General features: G+C 46.7%; 1 protein-coding gene across 2 annotated transcripts in view; it reads right to left on the minus strand.

The window, feature by feature from the left end:
- Positions 1-2112: 2112 nt before the first annotated feature.
- NADK (NAD kinase) overlaps positions 2113-24280 on the minus strand; it is a 49104-nt gene continuing 26936 nt past the window's right edge. Inside the window, exons 1-11 of one of the 2 annotated variants that reach the window (XM_087702351.1) lie at positions 19895-20707; positions 13640-13769; positions 12089-12197; positions 11021-11106; positions 9903-10005; positions 8614-8768; positions 7651-7750; positions 6600-6757; positions 5255-5337; positions 4812-4969; positions 2113-2981 (exon numbers count right to left, since the gene is read on the minus strand). In XM_087702351.1, the coding sequence (XP_087558477.1) occupies positions 4819-4969; positions 5255-5337; positions 6600-6757; positions 7651-7750; positions 8614-8768; positions 9903-10005; positions 11021-11106; positions 12089-12197; positions 13640-13769; positions 19895-19941 (1122 nt within the window). In that variant the 5' untranslated portion in view covers positions 19942-20707 and the 3' untranslated portion in view covers positions 2113-2981; positions 4812-4818. Of the gene's footprint in view, positions 2982-4811; positions 4970-5254; positions 5338-6599; positions 6758-7650; positions 7751-8613; positions 8769-9902; positions 10006-11020; positions 11107-12088; positions 12198-13639; positions 13770-19894; positions 20708-24280 lie in introns of those variants that run through there. The other variant, XM_087702350.1, reaches the window with a different exon arrangement.

The following is a 24280-nucleotide window of genomic DNA, read 5'->3' on the forward strand; positions in this document are numbered from 1 at the left end:
TCTATACCAAATGGCCATGTTCACACATTCTGCTAAGCTGCAAACCATTGTTGATTGTTGAGTCAACGTTGGGTTCAACCCTACCCAACTCAACACAATTGCATTTTGGGTTCCATGTATTAGATGCAATTATCCTCTTAACCCTGTAAGGTATCATTTCCCCCTCACCCATGTTACCTTTTCTTCTAAGGATTATTACAACGATTTTGAGATGAAAAGCACGGTGGGGGAGTGGCCGGGGGGGGGGGGTGGGGGAACCAACCACCACCTCCAAGATTTATTGGAAAAGATCTGGAAAAGAGTTCCTTGCTCGGCAATATCGTACATGGTTTCAAAGCATTAAACAATAAGAAATGTCAGGCTCTTCGCAAGGAAATTCAGAATCCCCAACCGCAGGGATGCCTTTATAACTGGAGTTAAGAACAGTGACCATGAGGTTAAAAAAATAAATAAATCTACAAATTGGACCAGCCGCTATCCCAGTGATGGCGGACCTTTTGTCCCTCAGGGGCCGAAAGAACACATGCGTGCATGCACGCCGATACCCATAATTCAATGTCCCCTGCAGCCCCACCACTCCCCGTGCGCATGTACGTGCAACTCCTAGTTTGGTGCTAGCAGGCCTCCCTGAAGCCTCCTGGGACCAAAAACGGGCTGTGGAGGGGCACACCGTACCCTCTGCCCCGTTTTTTGGCCCCGGAAGGCTTCAGGGGACGCCTGCTAGCACCAAAACGCATGCGTCTCTTAGCAGAGACCCGAAAACCAGCTGGCTGGCGGGAGGCGTGTACGTATGCGCAGTGGAGCTAACCTGGGCGACAGCTTGCATGCCCGCAGAGATGGCTCCGTGTGCCACGCACGCCATCGGTTCGCATGCCATCCCCTATCTAGGCCATCTCAACGTCTTTTGGGAGGCCGTACCTCATTAGGACATGACCAGAAAAATATCTGGAGAAGCAAACGGGCCAACGAGGAACCATTAAGACAGCTGTCTCCACATTCAAGAACTCTTCAAAAAACATATGAGCTGGGACCTTCCAATTTGGCGTCCCATCAACCCCAAAAGTCCCCGAGCCACATCTGGAAAGACTGAGCAATGCCTGCCTCTCTCAGGTGAACGCCCCGATGTTCTTTCCGAAAGTTTGCTTGGCCCGTCATGCTTCTCACACACTTGGCGGTGCCCCGTCTTCGCCCTACTGCACAGTGACACCTTCCGAACCGCTGGTTTTATAAACCATATAGTTTTCTCTCTTGCCGAGAGAGGGGGTGAGGGAGGGAGGGAGAGAGGGGAAGTTGGGCATTTAGCAACAGAGGAAGGAAACCAGTCGAAAAGCATCAGCAAGAAATCCTCCGCGGAGGTAGCTTTTAAAAGAGCCTGCCGTGAATGGACTCGAAGGGAAGCAGGCCGCGTGAAGTGGTGCCCCATTCAGGATATTAACCTGACTTTTAACGATCATGGCTTGTTATCCCTCCAGCTTTTGTTCTTCTGCCTGAAAATTGGTGGTGGCAAGGAAGAGAGAGAGAGAGAAAAAAAACAGACACAGGATTGGAGATCTTAGCAATTCTTAACAGCGAAGAGAACTGGCTCGATTGCACATCTTTGCACTGTAAATTCAGAGAAATTTGAGTTTTCAAGGAAGAGTGACTGGAGGGCGCTAAGACCCAGCTGCAGTGCGAAATTCAGATTTCAGGCCATGGCATGGTCAATAACTCTGGGTTTTCTTGCCTTAACTTCCTCCAAGCCCAAAATGTGCACAGATAAAGAGGTGGGGAAGTTTGCTCAGGACTGGCCCAGCGAAAGGACAGCCCCATAAGCTTTGAAAAAATGATTTTGGAGGCAGAATTCGTGGGAGGACATAATTACAAGATCGCAGGCCATTATATATCACCTTAAGTTTAAATAATAATAATTTTAAAAAACCAGCTGGGCTTTTCCCCCTGGACTAGCTAGAAAAAGAATAATGTTTCTTTTAAAAGAAAAGCCAGTTTTTCTAAGTCAGAGTTCTGATGATTCTCTGGAATTGAGGGAATGACCTCTTTTGTCCTATTCCTGGGACACCCTGAACGAAGACGAAAGAAGCGTTTGGGTACGGGTGTGGAGAATTTTGAAAAGTATTTTAGTCTGGATGTTCCCCATTCTTGAAACATCCTCTTTATTAATCTTTGTAAAAGCTATCTCTTTATCTTTCTCCCCATATTCCATGAGATAGAAACTTAGACAACATGAAGATAATATAACAGGAGAGAGAAAGAAAAAAAAAGACACAGTATGTTGAAGACAAATGAAAAATATAAAGGGGTTTTTTCCCCCCTCTAACTTCAGCTAGAGATTCTTGCAGTGGTTTTGACCTCGGCGAGGTCCTTAGTATCCTCCATTCCATCAGCCACAGCTTCACACTCCTTAGGGCTGAAAAAAACCATTGAAGGCAGCCTTGTCTCAAACAGCTTCAGCCCTGAGTGGCCCACGTGGAAAGAGGTGAGCAAGACCGAAGGTGCAATAAGATAGGAGTCTTTAGCTATTTTTGTGTCGGGCAGAATTTCACAGGACTGTCCTCGGAGAGCTTGTTAAATCAGGATTTCTTCTCTCCATCCGTTTTGTTTGCTTGCTTTTGACCATGTCAAAAGTCCTCGAAGGAGCAAATCCGCAGGGAAAGTCGAGTTGTTGGAAGAAAGTCTGCACAAGTGGGGGGTTTTTTCCCCCCCAAACTTAGCCCATAACTCAAACGTATGGATTTGGAACAGTGCGTCGGAATTATTATTTCAGAATTCACACGAGAGAGCAAAGGAGGAGAGCCTTCACACAACGTCGCTCATCCCTACAAGCGTCACCTGCTTTCTTTTTTTAACATCTGAAAGAGACTGAAGGAAAAAAAACACTACTTCGGAAGGTGCCAAAAGCGGGTTAAAAAAAACAGGACTCCAGCTTGCCTTGGTCCCTTTCAAGGACAGACGGATCACACGAGACGGAGAGAGAAAGAGGCTCCCTGAAACACAAAAAGGGAAAAAAGGGGGTGTGTAAGCAGCCGCTGACAAACCAAAACACGCTTTTTTTTTTGTAAACCGAAGAAAGAAGAGAAAGGACGGTGCCTGTCCCTCTTCTCTCCAAGGTTCCTTATAGGAGAGCTGGAAGGCTGGTATGAGGGACCTGCTACTTTTTTATATCTATATCTATAATGGTGTGTATGTGTGTGTGTGAGAGAGAGAGAATATATCCACATCCATATATCCATCCAACCAATCTCTATCTATCCATCCATTCTTCCATCTACACATATCTATATCTATATTTATATATCTCCATATAGAAATATCTATATCTGTATGTCCAGGGGTGGGTTTCTTGCCCCGTTCCAACCAGTTCGGTTGGATCGAGGCCGGCGGCGCCCTCGCGCACGCATGCGTACTAGCGTCCGTGCGATGCTCCAGCTGCTCCTGGAGGATCGCGCAGGCGCTGTATGCGTTCTGCGCATGCGTAGAATTCGTAAAAACCAGGTAAGGAGCGGGCGTGGGTGTGCGGGCGCGCGCGGGCGCGGGGGGGGGGGGGGGCTTCGCCGTTCCCGGAAGTTACTTACTTCCGGGTTTGGCGACCAACCGGATCGCAGGGACCGGTGCGAACCGGTCGAAACCCACCCCTGTGTATGTCTCTATATCCATATCTCTATATCTATCTAGATATTTATATCTAGATATCTATAGATATCTATACATCTATATCTCTATATCTAATCTATCTATCTATCTATCCATCCATCCATCCATCACATATCTATATCCATATTCTGTTTTTAATTCTTTATTTTTTGCAGTTTGTTTTCTGTAAGCCACCCGGAGTCCTTCGGGATTGGGCGGCCTATAAATTTATTAAATTAAATTCAATTCAATATCTGTATATCCATACAGATATACTGTATCTTTAATGGATATACATATTTACATATATTTATATATCTCTATCATCTATCTCTCAATATCTATCTATCATCTATCTATCTATTTATCTATCTATCTATCTATCTATCTATCTATCTATCTATCTATCTATATCTATCTTCTATCTCTATCTATCTACCACCTATCTATCATCTATCTCAATATCTATCTATCTATCTATCTATCTATCTATCTATCTATCTATCTATCTATCTATCCATCCATCCATCCATCCATCCATCCATCCATCCATCCATCCATCCATACATACATACATACATATTTAGTGTCACAACCTCTGGTATGCCCCAATTATGGAGGAAGCTAACTGCTTCCATTATCTGTCTATCAGCTCGTCACAAGAGTTCATCACGACAGAAACCAAATATTTTTACTGTTACCTTTGTTACATTTGTTGTATTTGTTCTGATAAATAAATAAAGGGACTAGTATAGATGTATTTCAAGCTATTTAGCTTTCATCAGCTAGCCATACCCTTACTGGGATTCGCACAGGTTCGAATCCCAGTAAGGGTATGGCTAGCTGATGAGAGCTAAATAGCTTGAAATACATCTATACTAGTTTCCCTTTATTTATTTATCAGCACAAATAGATAGATAGATAGATAGATAGATAGATAGAGAGAGAGAGAGAGAGAGAGAGAGAGAGAGAGAGAGAGAGAGAGAGAGAGAGAGAGAGAGATAAGATACTACACTTGATCTTAGCCAAAAGGCGGAGAAGCGATAGAGATAGATAAGAGATAGATAGATTAGATATAGACAGACAGACAGTCATATATAGAGGGGGAGGGAGTACAGCTTCAGGCTTCAAATATTTATACACAAGGACAGTTCCATTTTGTTCTCTTTTCTTCCAATGCGTACCCAAGACTCAAAATTCTTCCTCCTCGTCGACAGCAAAGTGATTTTGCCTCTTTCTAACGTTCCAGTGTAAACACTCCGCCAGGCTTTCGAACCAGTCGCTGACAGGATCTTGGAAGCAGATCGAAGGGAGAGGGTAGCAGGAGGTTGTGATGCTGATGCTGGAAGGGAGGCAAAAGAGCGGCCAGTTAAGACAAATCCAAGCTGAAAATGGGTCAGCCCAAACGTTTTGGTCTTCCCCCAAATATCTGCAGTGCTTCGAATCGAACAGGTGTTTGGGGTTTAAATCAAGAGTGGCTTAAAAGAAACTCTTCCCTAAGGCCAAAGAACCAATTTTGAATGCCGACCCTTGTTACTTTTTTACCCCTGCATTTTTTGGCATTTCTTGATGGTTTAGGGGGGGAAAAAAAAAAGCTTTCTTTGGCCAATTCTGGGTTCATCCTCACCAGTCCCCGTGGCAGACCTCCTGCCTCTTTCGCCCGTCAAAAGAAACCCATGCAGTATTCCTGGCATCCGGAGACAGCATGATCTAGGATTGAGAGAGAGAGGGGAAAAATTTCAAAGCCGAAGAGCCAGCGCTGTCCGAAGACGCCTCCATGGTCATGTGGCCGGCATGACTCAACTCCCGAAGGCGCACGGAATGCTGCTCCCTTCCCACCAAAGGGGGGTCCCTATTTTTTTACTTGAATTTTTTTACGTCCTTTCGAACTGCTAGGTTGGCAGAAGCTGGGACAAGTTAACGGGAGCTCACTCCATTACGTGGTGCTCGGGATTTGAACCGACAAACTGCTGACTTTTCAACATTCAACCACTCGAACAGAGCCGAGGTGGCGCAGTGGTTAAATGCAGCACTGCAGGCAACTTCAGCTGACTGCATTTCTGCAGTTCGGCGGTTCAAATCTCGCCGGCTCAGGGTTGACTCAGCCTTCCATCCTTCCGAGGTGGGTAAAATGAGGACCCGGATTGTTGTTGGGGGCAATATGCTGATTCTGTAAACCGCTTAGAGAGGGCTGAAAGCCCTATGAAGCGGTATATAAGTCTAACTGCTATTGCTATTTTCAGATCGACAATCTCAGCGTCTTAGCCACTGAGCCACTGTGTCCCACTCCAGAAAAATTATGACTCTGCTACCATCCACTGCTACCAAATGTGATGTTCCCGTGGCTCGTCCATGAGGCCAATGTGGAGAAAAGACAGGACACGATCTTTCTCGGGATGGAGTGACGGACCAGATTGGGGGTCTGAGAGCCCCTTTTATTGAGATAGGACAAAGGCAGGAGGAGCAATAGCATGTGGTTAAAAACAGCCTGTAAAAGTACAATTTCTAATCTACTGCTCAGGGAAGTTCTGTCTATATATGGTCAAATCCTGGACGTCATTGGTAGGGCACATCTCGGAATGTTATGTTATGCACTATCAGGATGTTATGGAGTTTTAGGAGTTTGTTTTCTCCTGTGTGGTTCAGCGTGGCTCTGCATGCCCCGTTATCCACTGGGCCATGGGTGACCACTACCTACACAAGGAATTATATTACATTAAGCTCTCATCTAGGTTGTAAGCTGTCAAGCTATCATTAACTGGGGGGGCAGCCTCATTTAATGACTTTTTCCCTTTTGCAGGCAGCCGTGAAACGAATACTGCAACTTAGCCTGCTCATCTCCCACAGGACGGGCTCAAAAGCAGCCCACGAGGTCCCCTGTGGCTGAGCACAGAAGGCCAAAGGTCTCCCTGCTCAAACCAGGCCCAAAACGCAAGGATTCCCTGTTATGGCAACCAACTAAGGTAACCTACCTTTAGGTCCACTCCAGCTGGGACGACGATGGGCCGGAAAGACAGGGAATGAGGGCAGATGGGGGTAATCATGATGGCAGGGACGTTCGGGTGGATCATGGACGCGCCCGCAGCGGCTGCATAGGCGGTGCTGCCAGTCGGCGTGGAAACAATGACGCCTAGTGGGAAGAAATGAGCACCGTTTACCTTAAGAACAACAGGGAGGGGCAACTAACTCCCCTCCAGCAGCTGAATCAGAGGACAAGGAAGCGTGAGAATCAGGGTCAGCCTCAGGGCAACCGAGGGGGAAGAGGGAATGGAGCTGTCGGAGAGAGAGAGATAGAGGCAGAGCCTGGGCCGTCCGTCAGTCCTCAGAGGGAGAGTCAACAGCCCCCAGGTCTGGAGGCGGCTGATGAGGAAGAGGAGGAACAGCTGGGTCCAGTGCCTGATGCACAGATGCGCAGAAGGCAGAGGAGAGGAGAGCAGTGAAAATCTATGGGTTGGTCCTCGGGACGGAAGAACCACTGCTGCTAGTGAAGCTCCACCCTAACTCTGGGGATCAAAGGCAGGGGGCAGAGATGAATATATGTGGCAGAGGAGAGGAGGAGAGCAGTGGAAATCTATGGGCTGGTCCTCGGGACAGAAGAACCACTGCTGCTAGTGAAGCTCCACCCTAACTCTGGGGATCAAAGGCAGGGGGCAGAGATGAATAGATGTGGCAGAGGAGAGGAGAGCAGTGGAAATCTATGGGCCGGTCCTTGGGACAGAAGAGCCACCACTGCTAGCGAAGCCCCTCCCTAGCTCTGGTTATAAAAGGCAGGGAGGTGGAGATTAATAGATGCAGCAGACAACTATTCATCTCCTGGACCGGTCTATAGATTTCCACTGCTCTCCTCTCCTCTGCCTTCTGTGAATCTGTGTGTCAGGACAGACTTGTTAGCCTGCGGTGAGAGAGAAACGTTTTGCCGGAGCTACTGGCGCACCTAATAAAGGAATCATTGATTTAATTACAGAGAGCTTGTTGTGTTTGAGAAGCTGGGTCAGAACGTACCCACCAGCTCTGTGGGCTTACCATCGCCTTGTACAGTGGTGATAAGGTGACCATCAAGGAAGACATCCACATTGGAAAGGTAAGAGGAAGGGCCTCGGTCAACCACCACTTCATTCAAGACCTGAACAACAGAAAAAGGTACTGTATGTTACGAGTGAAAGGCATCAACTTGGCCTAAGGCCAACTTTGGCCCCTCTAGGACGGGCGGACTTCAACTCCCAGAATTCCCCAGCCACGGTCTTAAAGGGACCAAGGTTGAAAAACACCGGTATAAGGACTCGTCTCTGTGTGTGTGTGTGTGTGTGTGTGTGTGTGTGTGTGTGTGTGTAGATTAGAAGCAATTCAACAGGTGAACATTTCATTCCATGAAAATCGATCTCATCAACTTTGTGCTGATTAATATTGAGAAGGAAAGGAAGGGGGAAAGATGACCTGTTCATAAGTCACCTGGTTAAATAGGGCAGCTATGGAAACAATAAAATTAGATTTATGGGAGGGAGCATACTGCTTCTCTTTTCTGTCTTTCGGCTCACCCTAGGAGCCATCCAGGCAGAAAGCCATTTTTTAATGTTGCCTTTGTTACATTTGTGTTGCATTTGTGCTGATAAATATATATATAAGAACCACGCATGTATTCTGCCGAGACATTGAGGGGGAAAAAGCCCAGGTTAAATTAAACATGAAATTAAATTAAAGATTTATTTTTTTAAAACACCGCTGTAATTCCTGGAGGGGTGGAGTCGGGGAAACTGAATGGAGCCGAGTGCTTACTGGCCGGATGCCTTTCTTATCACCAGAGTGGAATCTTTTTTCAGCAGATCCATTCCAATTGTGGCCAGAGAGAGAAATATCTGCCTCTTCCTAGGATCGAACTCACAGCCTCCTGACTGTGAGGCAAGAGCTCCCCCCTAAGGCCACCGCACCACTCATAAGATAATAAAATAATTGAAATAAAAATAAAAATAACATTCCAAGGATACCCACCAGATATTGAGTTGCTTGTTTAAACATTTCTTTTTCCAGACCCGGAGAGACCACGCCATTTTCCTCGATCCCGTTCTGAATCATGCCCTTCTTCTCCCAGTGTTCCTTAATCACCTTCACCTTCAGCCGGCTCCGGAGGACGAGGGCTGCGTTGCCTGCCAGGAGGAATTAAGACAAGAAGGGATTAGAAGAGCAAGGCCAATTAGTAAAAGAATGGCCTACGTTGAATAACCGGAAACACGATTCATTTTATGGAATAATACAGGCAGAACCTGCTTCCAATCTGAGCCAATTTGGAGGAATGAATTTAATTCAGACCTCACCCTCCCTCCTTTCTCTCCTCCCTCCCTCCCTCTGACTCCCTCTCCCTCCGTATCTCTCTCTCCTTTCTTTCCTCTCTCCCTCCCTCCCTGTCTCTCTCCCTCTCCCTTCATATCTCTCTCTCTCCTTTCTCTCCCTCCCTCCCTCTGTCTCCCTCTCCCTCCATATCTCTCTCTCTCTCCTTTCTTTCCTCTCTCCCTCCCTCCCTGTCTCTCTCTCCCTCTCCCTCCATATCTCTCTCTCTCTCCTTTCTCTCCCTCCCTCGGTCTCTGTCTCCCTCTGTCTCCCTCTCCCTCCATATCTCTCTCTCCCCTTTCTTTCCTCTCTCCCTCCCTGTCTCTCCCTCTCCCTCCATCTCTCTCTCTCTCCTTTCTCTCCCTCCCTCGGTCTCTCTCTCCCTGTTTCTCTCCTCCCTCCCTCTGTCTCCCTCTCCCTCCATATCTCTCTCTCTCCTCTTTCCTCTCTCTCTCCCTGTCTCTCTCTCCCTCTCCCTCCATCTCTCTCTCCTTTCTCTCCCTCCCTCCCTCGGTCTCTCTCTCCCTGTTTCTCTCCTCCCTCCCTCTGTCTCCCTCTCCCTCCATCTCTCTCTCTCTCCTCTCTTTCCTCTCTCCCTCTCTCCCTCCCTGTCTCTCCCTCTCTCTCCATATCTCTCTCTCTTTCTCTCCCTCCCTCCCTCGGTCTCTCTCTCTCTCCCTCCGTTTCTCTCCTCTCTCCCTCCGGTTCTCTCTGCTTCCCCCACTCACTTTCTCTTTTCTCTCCTCTCTCTCCCTCCATTCCTCCCTCTGTCTTTCAATGACGATGCCCCATTGGTGATGTAACTTGACAGCACACCAAAAGCATTTTGGGGACCCTGAATTGATCAGTGTGGAGGCAGACAAAATCCACCCATTCGACACCGTCCACCAGAGAAGACGCCCACACTTCTTAGGAGCAGCCCGTAGAAATGGAAGGACCCCTTAAGAACTTACCTTCTATGACCTGGGTGACTTGAGACTGAAAGTTCTCAAAATTGAAGGGGGTGAGGAAGCCCAGGGACCCCAAATGGAAAGCCATGACTGGAGGGACACTCATCTGTTGGGAAAGGGAAAAAAAACCAGAGTGGGTGGGTGGAGTCGGACGTTGACCCCTCCAGTAGTCGAATCAGAGGAGGAGGAGGCGTGGGAGTCAGAATCAGCATTAAGGCAACCTGGGAGCTCCGAGGGGGAAGAGGAAATGGAGCTGGCAGAGAGAGAGTGAGAGAGACAGAGGCAGAGCCTAGGCTGTCCGTCAGCCTTCAGATGGGAGGGTCAACACCCCCAGGTCTGGAGGTGGCTGATGAGGAAGAGGAGGAACAGCTGGGTCCAGTGCCTGACCTGTGGATGCACTGAAGGTAGAGGAGAGGAGAACAATGGAAATCTATGGGCCAGTCCTCGGGACGGAAGAGCCACCGCTGCTAGCAAAGCCCCACCCTAGTTCTGGGGATCAAAGGCAGGGGGCGGAGATTAATAGATGTGGCAGAGGAGAGGAGAGCAGTGGAAATCTATGGGCCAGTTCTTGGGACAGAAGAGCCACCGCTGCTAGCAAAGCCCCACCCTAGCTCTGGGGATCAAAGGCAGGGGGCAGAGATGAATAGATGTGGCAGAGGAGAGGAGAGCAGGGGAAATCTATGGGCCGGTCCTCGGGACGGAAGAGCCACTGCTGCTAGCAAAACCTCACCCTAGCTCTGGGAATAAAAGGCAGGGGGCGGAGATGAATAGATATGGCAGAGGAGAGGAGAGCAGGGGAAATCTATGGGCCGGTCCTCGGGACGGAAGAGCCACTGCTGCTAGCAAAGCCCCACCCTAGCTCTGGGGATCAAAGGCAGGGGGCAGAGATGAATAGATGTGGCAGACAACGATTCATCTCCCTGCTGGATGGTCTTGTTAGCCTGCGGTGAGAGAGAAACCTTTTGCCGGGGCTTCTGGCGCTCCTAAATCAAGGAATCTTGGGAGTTAACCTCAGAAGGATTGTTGTGTTTGAGGAACTGGCTTAGAACACCTGAACACACAACTTCAGATAACGGAAGTGATTTAAGTTATGTAAAGAAATAGGCTGGAGAGGAACTTACTGGAAAAAGTGACGAAGCGTAGAGTAACGTCCCATCTCCGCCCAGGCAGATGATAAAATCTATCTGATCGGAGATATCGTCATAATCTACAAAAAACAGGGGGAAATTAACATTTCAAGATCTTTGATTCTTAATCTTACCATTAAACAAGGAAAGATACAGCCGGACAACCGAATGAAACACCCTTCCATCTGGTCCTGTTTTAACCATGGTCATTTCATAATATTCATGGTGGGCTTTCTGGCAATTTTTCGACATCAAAAATTAAATTCTTTCCAAGCCTGTAAATTCTTTACAGACTCTTCTTTGATAAGATTTGTTGAGAAAAATGGGATATGGTGAGAAGGCTCCTACCTATTTCCCCCTTAGAATTAATATATCTCCATATACAGGCAGTCCTTGAGTTATGACCGTAACTCAGCTCCATGTTTTTAGTTGTACGTTGTGAGAGGCGTAAAGCAAGTCACCAGATGACTGGGCCTGATTTTATGACTTTTGCCACTGTTAAGTCATTAAGTGAACCCTTTTTGTTGGAAACTGGAAATAAATGCCCATTTCCTACAATTATCGTCATCCTGTAACGACCCCATAATCCCTTGCGGGGTGGAATTTGGGCAACTGAATGGAGCTAGCAGAGAGTTTACTGGCCGGATGCCTTTCCTATTGCCAATGTGGAGTTTTGTTCGGCAGATAGATTTCTCATTGTGCCCAGAGAGAGAAATATCTGCCTCTACCTAGGATCGAACTCACAGCCTCCTGGTTGCGAGGTGAGAACGCTGCCTCTAGGCCACCACACCACTCCGCCTATTTTCTACAATACCATCCCGAATGGGAGTCACATGACTGCCGGGCATTGCAACCAGCCCACCGTTGTAAAAGTGGGCTGACTAGCAATATGGTCACATGATCACACAGCTCCCAACATAGGATCTTTGAACCAAGTAGCTTTCTGGGGGCCGTCGTAAGCTGAGGACCAACCCCCTATCATCTTTCTGATTTTCTTTCTCGTAGACTTCCTACTACGTGGTGCACCAGTCCGTTCGATCCACCTGGCCGTTGCTCCATTACCTTCGCTGAAAGTGCAAAACCGCTTCTTCACAGACCCAAAGCTCTCGTCGTTCATGATGGCTGGATCTTCCAGGATCTTCTTCTCTACGTACACCAGCATGTTGTTCACCTGGAAAGGAGGAAGGTGGCATGGACAACAACAAGTCAACAACAAGAGAACTAGAGGAGAGAAAGAGAGAGAGAAAGAGAGAGGGGGGAGAGAGAAGGAGAAAGAGAGAGAGGAAGAGGGGAAGAGAAAGAGAGGAGAGAGAAATAGAGAGAGGAGACAGAGAAAGAGGGGGAGAGAGGGAGAGAGAGAGCTAGAGGAGAGAAAGAGAGAGGGGAGAGAGAGAGGGAGAAAGAGAGGGGAAGAGAGAGGGGGGGCGAGAAAGAGAGGAGAAAGAAAGAGAGGAGAGAGAAAGAGGGGGAGAGAGGGAGAGCTAGAGGATAGAAAGAGAGGCGGGGAGAGGGAGGGAGAAAAAGAGAGAGAGCTAGAGTAGAGAGGGGGAGAGAGAGGGAGGGAGAGCTAGAGGAGAAAAAGAGGGGAAGAGAGGGGGAAAGAGAGAGAGCTAGAGGAGAGAGAGAGGGGAGAGAGAGAGGGAGAAAGAGAGGGGAAGAGAGAGAGGGGGGAGCGAGAGAGAGAGGAGAGAGAAAGAGGGGGGAGAGAGGGAGACCTAGAGGATAGAAAGAGAGGCGGGGAGAGGGAGCGAGAGAGAAAAAGAGAGACCTAGAGTAGAGAGGGGGAGAGAGGGGGAGGGAGAGCTAGAGTAGAAAAAAGAGGGGGGAGGAGGGAGAAAGAGAGAGCTAGAGGAGAGAAAGAGAGAGGGGAGAGAGGGGGAGAGAGAGAAAGAGGGGAGAGAGAAAGAGAAAGGAGAAGAGAGAGCTAGAGGGGAGAAAGAGAGGGAGGGAGAAAGAGAGAGAGAAAGCTAGAGGAGAGAAAGAGAGAAGGGAGAGAGAGAGGGAGAAAGAGAGAGGAAGAGAGAGAGGAGAGAGAAATAGAGAGAGGGAGAGATAGAGGAGAGAAAGAGGGAGGGAGAAAGAGAGAGAGAGCTAGAGGATAGAAAGAGAGGCGGGGAGAGGGAGGGAGAGAGAAAAAGAGAGAGACCTAGAGTAGAGAGGGGGAGAGAGAGGGAGGAAGAGCTAGAGGAGAAAAAGAGGGGGAGGAGGGAGAAAGAGAGAGCCAGAGGAGAGAAAGAGGGGAAGAGAGGGGGAGAGAGAGAAAGAGAGGAGAGAGAAAGAGAAAGGAGAGAGAAAGAGAGAGCTAGAGGGGAGAAAGAGAGGGAGGGAGAAAGAGAGAGAGAGAGCTAGAGGAGAGAAAGAGAGAAGGGAGAGAGAGGGAGGGAGAGAGAGAGGAGAGAGAAATAGAGAGAGAGGGAGAGATAGAGGAGAGAAAGAGAGGGAGGGAGAAAGAGAGACAGAGCTAGAGGAGAGAAAGAGAGAGGGGGGAGGGAGATAAAGGAGAGAAAGAGAGAGAGAGAGAGAGAGGAGAGAGAGGAGAGAGGAAGAGAGAGGGAGAGAAAGGAGAGAAAGAGAAAGAGAGAAAGAGAGAGAGAAAGAGAGAGTCCAGCTCACCTCGGTCAAATAAATGCAGAGGTCTTTGAAGGGCTGAAGGAGGCTGGCGTCTCGGATCTTCTTGATCACAAGGACACTTTTGGGAGGTTTGTTCCATGTCAACCGCTGGCTTGCCGGGTCCTGAATGTGCCTGTGGGAAGACAACAAGACCAGGACGCCATCAGTATGAGAGAGAGAGAGAGAGAGAGAGAGAGAGACACACACACACACACACACACACACACACACACACACACACACACACTCTCTCTCTCTCTCTCTCTTTCTCCTTTGCCTGCTGGTTTTCCTCTGGCACCAGAAAATAGAATTTTCCAAGAATGCATTGAAATGTGAATTTCCCCAGGCTGGATGTTGTTGTTTTTTTTTTAAAAAACAAATTAAGGGGAGGAAGGACTTTTAAACAGCTGGTTTTTATTTTTATTTTACAGGCCAGAATACGGCCACGTGTCCCCCTGGGCCTTTTAAAAAAAAAGCCATCTTTTATATAATGAGACTGTCACTCGTACCAACAGGCACACACGGCTTCTGTTGAGGAATTTCCCAACACCGTTTCTGTTAATAGTGAGAGCAAATAATTCGGAAAGGCAGGGTTCACGAATGCTGGGCGTTTGGAAGCTTATTCCGTTGGGAGATTCTGGAGTGATTTGTTCAAGAACCTGTGTCTTAATTCATTTTCCCCCCCGTCTGTCCACAGAGCCTGTCCTGCTCCTAGAGGACTAGAACCTTAAATCCTGGAGACAAGCTGCGTTTTAGAGAAAAAGGCACACCTTTCTGTCAAAGAATAACGGAATGACAGAGTTGGAAGGGACCTTCGAGGTCTTCTAGTCCAACCCTCTGCTGAGGGTGGAAGCCCTAGACCATTTCAATTGGACAAATAATTTGTTCAATCTCTTCCTCAAAACTTCCAGTATTGGAGCATTTGCAACTTCTGGAGGCAAATTGTTCCAGTGATTAATTTCTACTTAGTTCGAGGTTGCTTCTCTCCTTGATTAGTTTCCATCTGTTGCTTCTTGTCCTACCCTTCAGGGGCTTTGGAGAATAGCTTGACTCCCTCTTCTTTGTGGTAGCTTCTCAAATAATGGAACACTGCTATCATGTTTCCCCCTAGTCCTTCTTTTCATTAAACTAAAAGTAAAGGTTCCCCTCGCACCTATGTGCTACTCGTTCATCTCCGTTTCAAAGCTGAAGAGCCAGCGCTGTCCGAAGACGTCTCCGTGGTCATGTGGTTGGCATGACTCAATGCCGAAGGCGCACGGAACGCTGTTCCCTTCCCACCAAAATTAGTAGTTCCTATTTTTCTAACTTGCATTTTTTACGTGCTTTCAAACTGCTAGGTTGGCAGAAGCTGGGACAAGGAACGGGAGCTCACTCCGTTACGCAGCACTAGGGATTCGAACTGCCGACCTTTCCAATCGACAAGCTTAGCCACTGAGCCACTGCATCCCTAAATTAGACATACCCAATTCCACCAATTGTTCTTTATATGTTTTAGCCTCCAGTCCCCTAATCCTCTTGGTTGCTCTTCTCTGCACTCTTTCCAGAGTCTTCACATCTTTTCTACATCGTGGCGACCAAAAATGAATTCAGGATTCCAAGTGTGGCCTTCCCAAGGCCTTCTAAAGTGGTATTAACTCTTCACGTGATCTTGATTCTCTCCCTCTGTTGATGCAGCCTAGAACTGTGTTGGCTTTTTTGGCAGCTGCTGCCCACGGTTGGCTCCTATTTAAATGGTTGTCCACTAGGACTCCAAGATCCATCTCATAGTTACTACTATTGAGCCAAGTACCAACCAATACTGTATCTGGGCATTTCGTTTTTCTTGCCTAAATGTAGAACCTTACTCTTTTCACCATTGAATTTCATTTTGTTAGATGGGGCCCCGTGTTCAAATCTGCAAAGTGGCCCTTTAGCGAAAAAAAACCCCAAATTACAAACTTTTGCAGTTACAAACTGCAAAAAGAGACTACCGAATGGGTTAAACCCATTCCGTCTTATTTACTTATTAAATCTGTTTCCTCGCCCAGTGCAGGGTTTTCGGCCTAAGCAGGGGGTCAGTCTAGAAGACCTCCAAGGTCCCTTCCAACTCTGTTATTCTATTCTATATTTTGCCCATACTTTTAGAGTGCACTGCATTCAGCCGGAAGGACGGTGATTTCCAAACTTTTGGCATCCTGGCCAGACTCTCTACACACCTCCCACAAGGCCCCATTGCAGGCAGGGGAATTCTGGGAGTTGAAGTCCACCCACCATACAAATTGCCAAGGTTGGGAAACACTGCCCTAGGCAGCTGAACTCTCCAGCTGCCAAACGCCCATTTTGGTGCCACGCCAAAATCTCCGGCTCCGTCTTATGCAATGTTCAAATGCGTCAAAAGTAGAGAAGGTGTGGCTGCAACTTTCGGATTGCCGGCCATCCAACAGTTTATAACCCCACGCACTGTTCCCACGCAAAAGCACATTTGGGAGTGGAGCAATGCGGAGGGAAGACACAAGCTCTCTCTTATGCCAGGGCAGAGATGGCGAAGCGGCATCGAACGCCGTGGTACGGGACTGTCTACGGGAAAGGCGGCTTGGTAAAGACAGGAGCCCCATTGTTGTGCAAGAAGCCGTTATCAAAATCCACGCGTGGTTTAAATTCGCTCCTTTTCTAGAGTTTGAGATGATGAAGCTTGCTGTTCTCTCGGATGGAGTTTTTAAGGAGAGGAACCTTAAATCCTGGAGATAAGCTACGTTTTAGAAATAAAGGCACACCTCTCTGTCAAAAAAGAACAAGTGGGAAGGGAGCTCAGAGGTCTTCTAGTCCAACCCCCCGGCTCAAACCGTGAACTGGTTTGAAATATCCAGCCCCACGGTAACTGTGAATGTTGTGTGTTTTAAAGTGTTGTTTTGTTTATTTATCCCCTTCCCTTGTTTATTGTAAGCCGCCCGGAGTCCTTCGGGAGCGGGCAGCATACAAGACCAATAAACTCAACTCAACTCAAACTCAACTCAATGCCAATTTGGAAAATCTCGGAATGGACTCGACACATTTCGTGTGTTGTTTTTTTTTTTTAAGTTATGAAATAAAGTTGATAGCAGATGTCCCTATAAAATGCTTGCAGAAAAGGAAGTAGGACATGGTTAGATGCTTTCAGATATGACCGTAGATTTCCCAGGAAGAAGGTTAAAATCCAGCTCTTAGGGATATATTAAAATTCAGCTTTTAAGAGATGATCTAAACCAATGAACTAATTAACTAGATTCATATTAACATCCAATCTCCAAGGCAAAGACTTTGGAAACTTGAGTTTAGATGAGTTGTTGAGGATTGCCTGTGTTGGACAAAAGAGCTGGTAGGTTGTGTTAATTGTCACACTTCTGTGGCTGTAGCCGAGCCTAGAAGTGATCAACCCCAAGGACTCTGAGACCGGCTTAGTAAAATAGTTGGGAAGGAAGCGAACGCAACAATGCAAGGATTCCCCCACCCCAAGGACTTTGCGTTCCAGTTGTGAATCCGATAAACAGGCAAACCACGAACCACCGCTGGGTAAAAATCTCCCTTTTCTCACGCAATTTTGAGGTCTCTTTGGAGAAGCTGGCCAGCCTAGAGCTGTGAATGTTTTGCAATCAAACACAGCTTTTGTTATCAGAAAAGTTTTCTTATCGCTTCGAAAAAAGTTTCATTTAGCACATTTTTTTAAATTAAAAAAGGAGCAGTACTTGATTTTAAAAAATAACTGCATTCTTATGCATTCTGGTTCCTTCCTTCCTTCCTTCCTTCCCTCCCTCCCTCCCTCCCTCTTTCCTTCCTTCCTTCCTTCCTTTTTGCATGTAAGTTTAACCTGGGGTGAATCTGGGTATTTAAGAATGCAAGCGAAAGGTAAGAGGAAAGGTATTTCATGCCTAATCCTTCGGATTTGTTGAAAATCTTTCTGCGCATGGAGAAAGAAATTAGGCTGGGTTTTCTTCTGAAATGGAGATGAAAAGTGCAAACTGGGGAACTCCATGCTACAAGATGGTCACCCAATCGGTTTTAAACGAATATTAGAAAATTAACAGAGAACTTGCAGTGGCAATTAGACAGCTCTATTATTTCTACAGTAGCAAATTGTCTGTCTGTCTACCCATTCTCTCTCTCTCTCTCTCTCTCTCTCTCTCTCTCTCTCTCTCTCTATCTCTATCTCTATCTATCTATCTATCTATCCCTACCTAACTACCCAACTACCTACCTACCTACCTATCTATCTCTCACATACATAAGAATTCTACTAAACTAAACCTATGATTTCTAGGGCAGGAATTAAAGAATATTTATACAGCAGCAAATTGTCTGTCCATCCATCTATCCATTTTCTCTATCTATCTATCTATCTATCTATCTATCTATCTATCTATCTATCTATCTATCAGCTATCTATCAGCTATCTATCTATCTAGAATTCTACTAAACTAAACCCATGATTTCTAGGGCAGGAATTAAATAATTTTTCACTGTTACAGTATAGTTCTCTCGATATTATATTAACAATTAACTAAATGCGATGTTGCAATTTAGAATCACTTTGGTTAGGTTAACACTTACAAAATATTAGGCAAATATTTCCCCCGGCTGTTTTATCAGTAAAAAGTAGGAGATAAAAGTGTTTAAAAATAAATCAATAGCCAACCCTGTGTGCTCTCTTCAAGCCAAGACTTCCAATCTGGACATAAATTTGTTTTTTGTGTTTCTAAGAATGCCAGAAGGTCTTGGCAATGAACCCAGGCTAAATCCTAAGCCATCTCTCTCTACCACCTTACATAACCTCCAAAAGGTGATTATAAAACCCTATTTTAAAGCTGCACAAAAGACAGGCAGGCTACACCACCAGGAATACGGCAAAGGAAGAAATTAACAATCACCCAACCATTTCTTAAACACAAAAGGAAACATAGAACTTTGAACTTGGGTTTTAACTTGTCATATGATGTTCTCTATATACTTCTAAGCAGGAAAATCTGAAAGGAAGGAAAGAAGGAAGGAAAGAAGGAAGGAAGGAAAAATGGAGAGAAGGAAGGAAAAATGGAGGGAAGGGAGGTAATGGAAGAGGGAGAGAGGGAGGAAGGAAGGAAGGAAGGAAGGAAGGAAGGAAGGAAGGAAGGAAGGAAGGAAAAATGGAGAGAAAGGAGGTCATGGAAGAGGGGGAGAGGAAGGAAGAAAGGAAGGAAGGAGGAAGGAAGGGAAGGAGGGAGGGAGGAGAGAAAGAAGGAAGGAAGGAAAAGTGGAGAGAAGGGAGGTCATGGAAGAGGGAGGGAAGGAAAAAGGAAGAAGGAAGGAAAGAAAAGTGGAGAGAAGTGATGTCATGGAAGAGTGAGGGAAGGAGGAAGGAAGAAGGAAAAATGGAGAGAAGGGAGGTCATGGAAGAGGGGGAGAGGAAGGAAGAAAGGAAGGAAGGAGGAGGAAGGGAGGGAAGGAGGGAGGGAGGAGGAAAATGAGGGAGGAAAAGTGGAGAGAAGGGAGGTCATGGAAGAGGGAAGGAAGGAGAAAGGAAGAAGGAAGGAAGGAAAAATGGAGAGAAGGGGGGTCATGGAAGAGGGGGAGAGGAAGGAAGGAAGGAAGAAAGAAAGAAAGAAAGAAAGAAAGGGAGGAAGGAAACAAGGAAGGAAGAAAAAGTGGAGAGAAGGAAGCTAATGGAAGAGCGGGGGAGGAAGAAATAAGGAAGGAAGGAAAAATGTAGAAAAGGGAGGTCATGAAAGAGGAGGGGAAGGAAGAAAGAAGGAGGGGGAAGGAAGGGAGGGACGAAGAAAGAAAAAAATGGAGAATAGGAAGGTCATGGAAGTGGGGGGGGAGCAAGGAAGAAAGAAGGGGAAGGGAGGAAGGAAGGAAGGAAGGAAGGAAGGAAGGAAGGAAGGAAGGAAGGAAGGAAGGAAGGAAGGAAGGAAAGAAAAATGGAGAGAAAGGAGATGATGGAAGAGTGGGAAAGGGAGGAAGGAAGATTGGGAAATAATAAAAAGAAAGGAAAGGGGAATTAGAAACTATACTTCGGAGAACATTTACCCTGTAAGGCATTTTCGTCCTAACCTGCAGTTTACATCAAGGTGGAACCAGGAAAAAAAATGTGATTCAGCATTTCAAAAAGATCCACCCAATTTTTCAATAACTTCTCTCTAAGACAAGCCATGATTAATGCCTTCTGAGGATGCCTTGCCAACAACTTACAAGCTGTCAAAATCCTCTTCACTTTCTCTACTATTTTCTACTCACAACACAAACACACTTCCCTTCCCTCCCAAGACTCACCACTTCCATGTGGCCCGGCCAAACGAAGAGTGCTGAAAAATTTTCATCCTCCTCTCCAAAGCACACGGTGAGCCCACGGGGGAAAAACAAGCCTCAAAATAAAAAGTTTGGGAGCCAAACAGCTACCGAAACAGACGAAACACGGCAAGCTTAAGTCCGACTTCCATTTTTCGGTTTGGTTTGATTCGACCACACAATCCGCCACCTCCCCAAAAATAAATAAATCAGTATCGCTGTTTTCTGGGAAAACCCAGTAAAGAATTTATCCAGGACCTCTCAAATCATAAAATAATTTTCTTTCCAAAAAAAAGAAGAAGAAGAAAAGTGCTCAGTGTTAAGTCTTTTAAAAAAAAGACTTAATTTCTCCAGCTTCTTGTCGCCCGAAACGGTGGTGGTGTTTACAAACAAAGTTTTTAATCCACTTCAGGCTTTGCGTCGTTGCGTTAACAAACCACAATCCGTCCTCCGCTTCATAACAGAGTTTCCGATGAAAAGCAGAGAGTGGAGCAGAAAGCCACTGCCTGCTCAAACAGGCAGCTTGGGATACTTAAAGTGGGGAGAGAGAGAGATAAAATAATTTGGAGAAGTAAATGTGGACTTTTAAAAAAACCTTGCCAGATGGATCCAAAACTGAAAGAAAAGGGTGCGAAGCCGTGGCGGGAAGTCGAATCGGCTCAGCTGCTGTGTTCCTCCTAATGCCTGCTGTTCTCGTCTCTTTCCCACTCCGAATGTTTCAGACTCGCCTTTTCGAGTCCAGAAACGCACGGTGCCTCCTTGGCCAGTGGATTAATCTCAGCGCACATTATTATATTGTACAACCCCGAGGAGGAGGAGGAGGAGGAGGAGGACTCACTCCCCGTCTCAGCTGTGATAAAAAAAACGAGTGATGTAAGTCCAAAGTTGAATCAGCGGCAACATTGCCTTTAACCCTTACAAACCACGGGAAGGCCTGGCTGTCACCTGGAAGGGAGGGAAAGGTAGGTAGGTGTGTGTGTGTGTGTGTGTGTGTGTGTGTCTCCGCGAAATGTTCACAGTAGGGACTGAGTCAGTATCGTTCCTCTTACTGAGGTTGGTCATCTTCGGTTTTTCCCCTCTGTTGTTCAGCTTCTAATACCGTGTTTCCCCGAAAATAAGACAGGGTCTTGTTTTCTTTTGAAACTCCCCCGCCCCGAAATAAGCGCTTGGCCTTATTTTCGGGGAGGTCTTATTGTTTTTGAGGTGCAGGAGGCGGCGAGCGTGGTCACCACGTGGCCGCTGCTGTGTTGCGATATTTTCAGGGAGGGCTTATTTTAAGCACTTGTGCTGAAAAGCCCCATTGGGCTTATTATCCGGGGAATGTCTTATTTTGGGGGAAACAGGATAGATAGATAGATAGATTAGATAGATAGATAGAGAGAGAGAGAGAGAGAGAGAGAGAGAGAGAGAGAGAGAGAGAGAAAGAGAGATGATAGACAGACAGACAAACAGATAGATAGGCAGGCAGACAGACAGAACAAAAGATAGATAGATGAGAGATAGATGAGAGATAGATGAGAGATAGATAGATAGATAGATAGATAGATAGATAGATAGATAGATAGATAGATAGATAGATAGATAGATAGTTTCCCCCCAAATAAGACAGGGGTCTTATTGTCTTTTGATCTCTGAAATAAGCGCTTGGCCTTATTTTCGGGGAGGTCTTATTATTTTTGAGGAGCAGGAGGCGGAGAGCATGGTCACCTCATGGCCGCTGCTGTGTTGCAATATTTTCAGGGAGGGCTTATTTTCAGGGGAGGGCTTATTTTAAGCACATGCGCCCAAAAGCGTGATTGGGCCTATTACCCGGGGAGGTTTTATTTTCAGGGAAAACAGGGGAGTGGCCAAAATTGTGGAAACCTTTCGGGAAAAATTCCCAAAAGAGAAAAAATGTTTTTCCCCCAAAAATCTTTTTTTGTGGTTTGGATGGCTAATAACACTACTTTTTCTTTTGAGTACTGTTTCCCAAAAAATAAGACCCCCCTGGATAATAAGCCCTATTGGGCTTTTGAACGGGTGCACTAAAATAAGCCCTCCCCAAAAATATTTGTACGCATGTGCAATCGGTCCCCGCCATTTCCGCTGGTTGCTTGCCGCGCAAACAACATGAGGTGAGGAGGTGAGGCCGGGGGGGGATTGGGGAAACACGCCCCATGCACCCCACACGGCCTTATCTAATGGCCACTCACGTAACCCTGGCCACTGCGCCCCTTCTGTCATGCTATTGGCCGCCGCAAAGTGTGCGGCAGGCCCAGTGGCGCGCAACACAGCAACACCCATGAGGTGACCCTGCCCGCCACCTCCTGCCCCTCAAAAATAATAAGACCTTCCCGAAAATAAGGACAGGCACTTATTTCGGGGGTCAAAAGAACATAAGACCCTGTCCTATTTTCAGAGAAACACGGTAGTAGCATACAATTTATGTTATCAACGGGAAGGTTATTTAATGAAGAATGTAATGCAATAAGTTTTAGGAAGGATTTGCTATTAGAATAGCAGTTATAAAGAAGAAAAGTGAAACAGGTAGAAAGAAACGAGATATGCAAATATTATCACCATGTCAGTTAATAACCCTTAGCATGAATTACAGCCTTACAGTGTCTTCCCATGGAGTGAACCAAGTCTTTTAGCTCTGCAACCAAGATTCAATGATTGCTTCCATTAACTGGGTTTTAATGCTGGGCCGCTTCTGACCTATCACTTTTCATAGAATACAGATAACTGAACAAACTTTGTTGCCTTACATTCTTGATTGAATTATCTTTCCATTGATATTTATAATTTTAATGGTACTACTCCCCCCAAAAAGGGGTGTTATTAGCCATCAAACCTCAAAAATACACTCCCCCCCCCCACAAAAAAAAATGGTTTCCACAATTTTGGCCACTATTGTAGAGGTGATTTATTTATTTATTTATTGCAACCTGCAAAAGCGCAGGAATTAGAAAACTGACTGGAACGCGGAGCGTGGGAGAGCCCAAACTAGTTCATCGGCCAATTTTATAAGAAACAGTCCCTTCCTGCAGCTTGGATGCCCAGGAGTGCGGTTACAGATTGGGGAGTTCGGGGAAAGAAAGCGAGGGAAAGAAAAAAATCAAGTTAAACCACAATTGACTCAGAGGCGAAGAAACGAAGGACACAGATTACGCGGTTCGGCCGAGTCAACAAATATTAACCCTTGTCTGCCTCTCTCCGACGGTCAAGCCTGACCACAATCGGCCCGCTTTGCGATCTTGCCTTCCGCTGCAAATTGTTTTGAAGGAGCAGAGAAAGGAATTTAAAATTGCCAAGAGGAACAAAAAATTGCCAAAATCTCAGGACTGCATCTGAGTGGATCTAACAACCTGCTCGATGCTGGCACTTTCCCAGGGTGGGTGGGTGGGAGAGGGAGACCCAGCAGCTAAAGAAAACGATGGAGTCGTGGGGGGGGGGTGTCTGGCCCAAATAACTTTCTTGGATCGTGAGAATGTAGCTAGAATTGGGGGGGCTGAGGTTATGCTGTTGAGTTTAGCCTCAATTTGGCTTCAGAGCTCAGCTTACAGGAGAGGGATTCAGACGGTTCAGAGCGGTTCGGACAAACCGGGTGCTAATTTTACATCCGGTTCACGGAACTGGTTGTTGCAAGGACGGGCAGGCTCCGCCTTTCCCGGAGTCTCCACATGGCCTGTTAATCATACCGGGTAAGTACAGGGCCTGCATGTAGGGTCTGGGAGGGCGAAAAAGGGGCCTTCCGGAAGCCTGGAAACGGGCCTGTTTCCAGCTTCTGAAGGCTCTCCAGAGCCCAGGGGAGGATGTTTTCCCCTTTCCGGAGACTCAGGTACAGGCCTTCTGGATGTCCGGAAACAGGCCAGTTTCTAGAGGGTCTCCAGTGCCCACGGGAGGCCTTTTTCGCCCTCCACGAAGCTTGGCAAAAGCCTCCGGAGCCTGGGGGGGGTGAAAATGCCCCCAGACCATGGTGCAGGAGGCTGAGTAGGCCATGCCCACGCAGCAACCATGCAGAGAACTGGTTGCTAACATTTTTGAATCTCAACGCTGCTCAGCTACCTAACCGTGCCAAAATAAATAGATTTCCCCAGAAGATTAGCACACAGAACTAAGTTTCATCCAAGATCTGCGGAGGTTTTGCACAACTGGGCTCAACACTGGTGAGAATAGTCCAGGGTATGGAAGTACGGTAGCATCTGTTGTATTTAAGTCGCCGGGAGGGATTTGTGGCATCAAGGGGCTAGTCCATCTGTGGAAAATTCAAGGGATGGAAAGAAAGGCAATTTAAGCCTTGAGCGGAAAGGAAGTTGAGCAGACGCAAAGTTATTTTTATTTACTTTTTCAACGTGCCCGGGTGAGTTGAAACCATTTTCACGGTCTCTG

The sequence above is a fragment of the Thamnophis sirtalis genome, unplaced genomic scaffold (assembly GCF_051295495.1).
Source record: "Thamnophis sirtalis isolate CommonGarterSnake01/CBP01778 unplaced genomic scaffold, rThaSir2_p1.2 scaffold_15, whole genome shotgun sequence".
In the NCBI taxonomy this organism is placed as follows: Eukaryota; Metazoa; Chordata; class Lepidosauria; order Squamata; family Natricidae; genus Thamnophis; species Thamnophis sirtalis.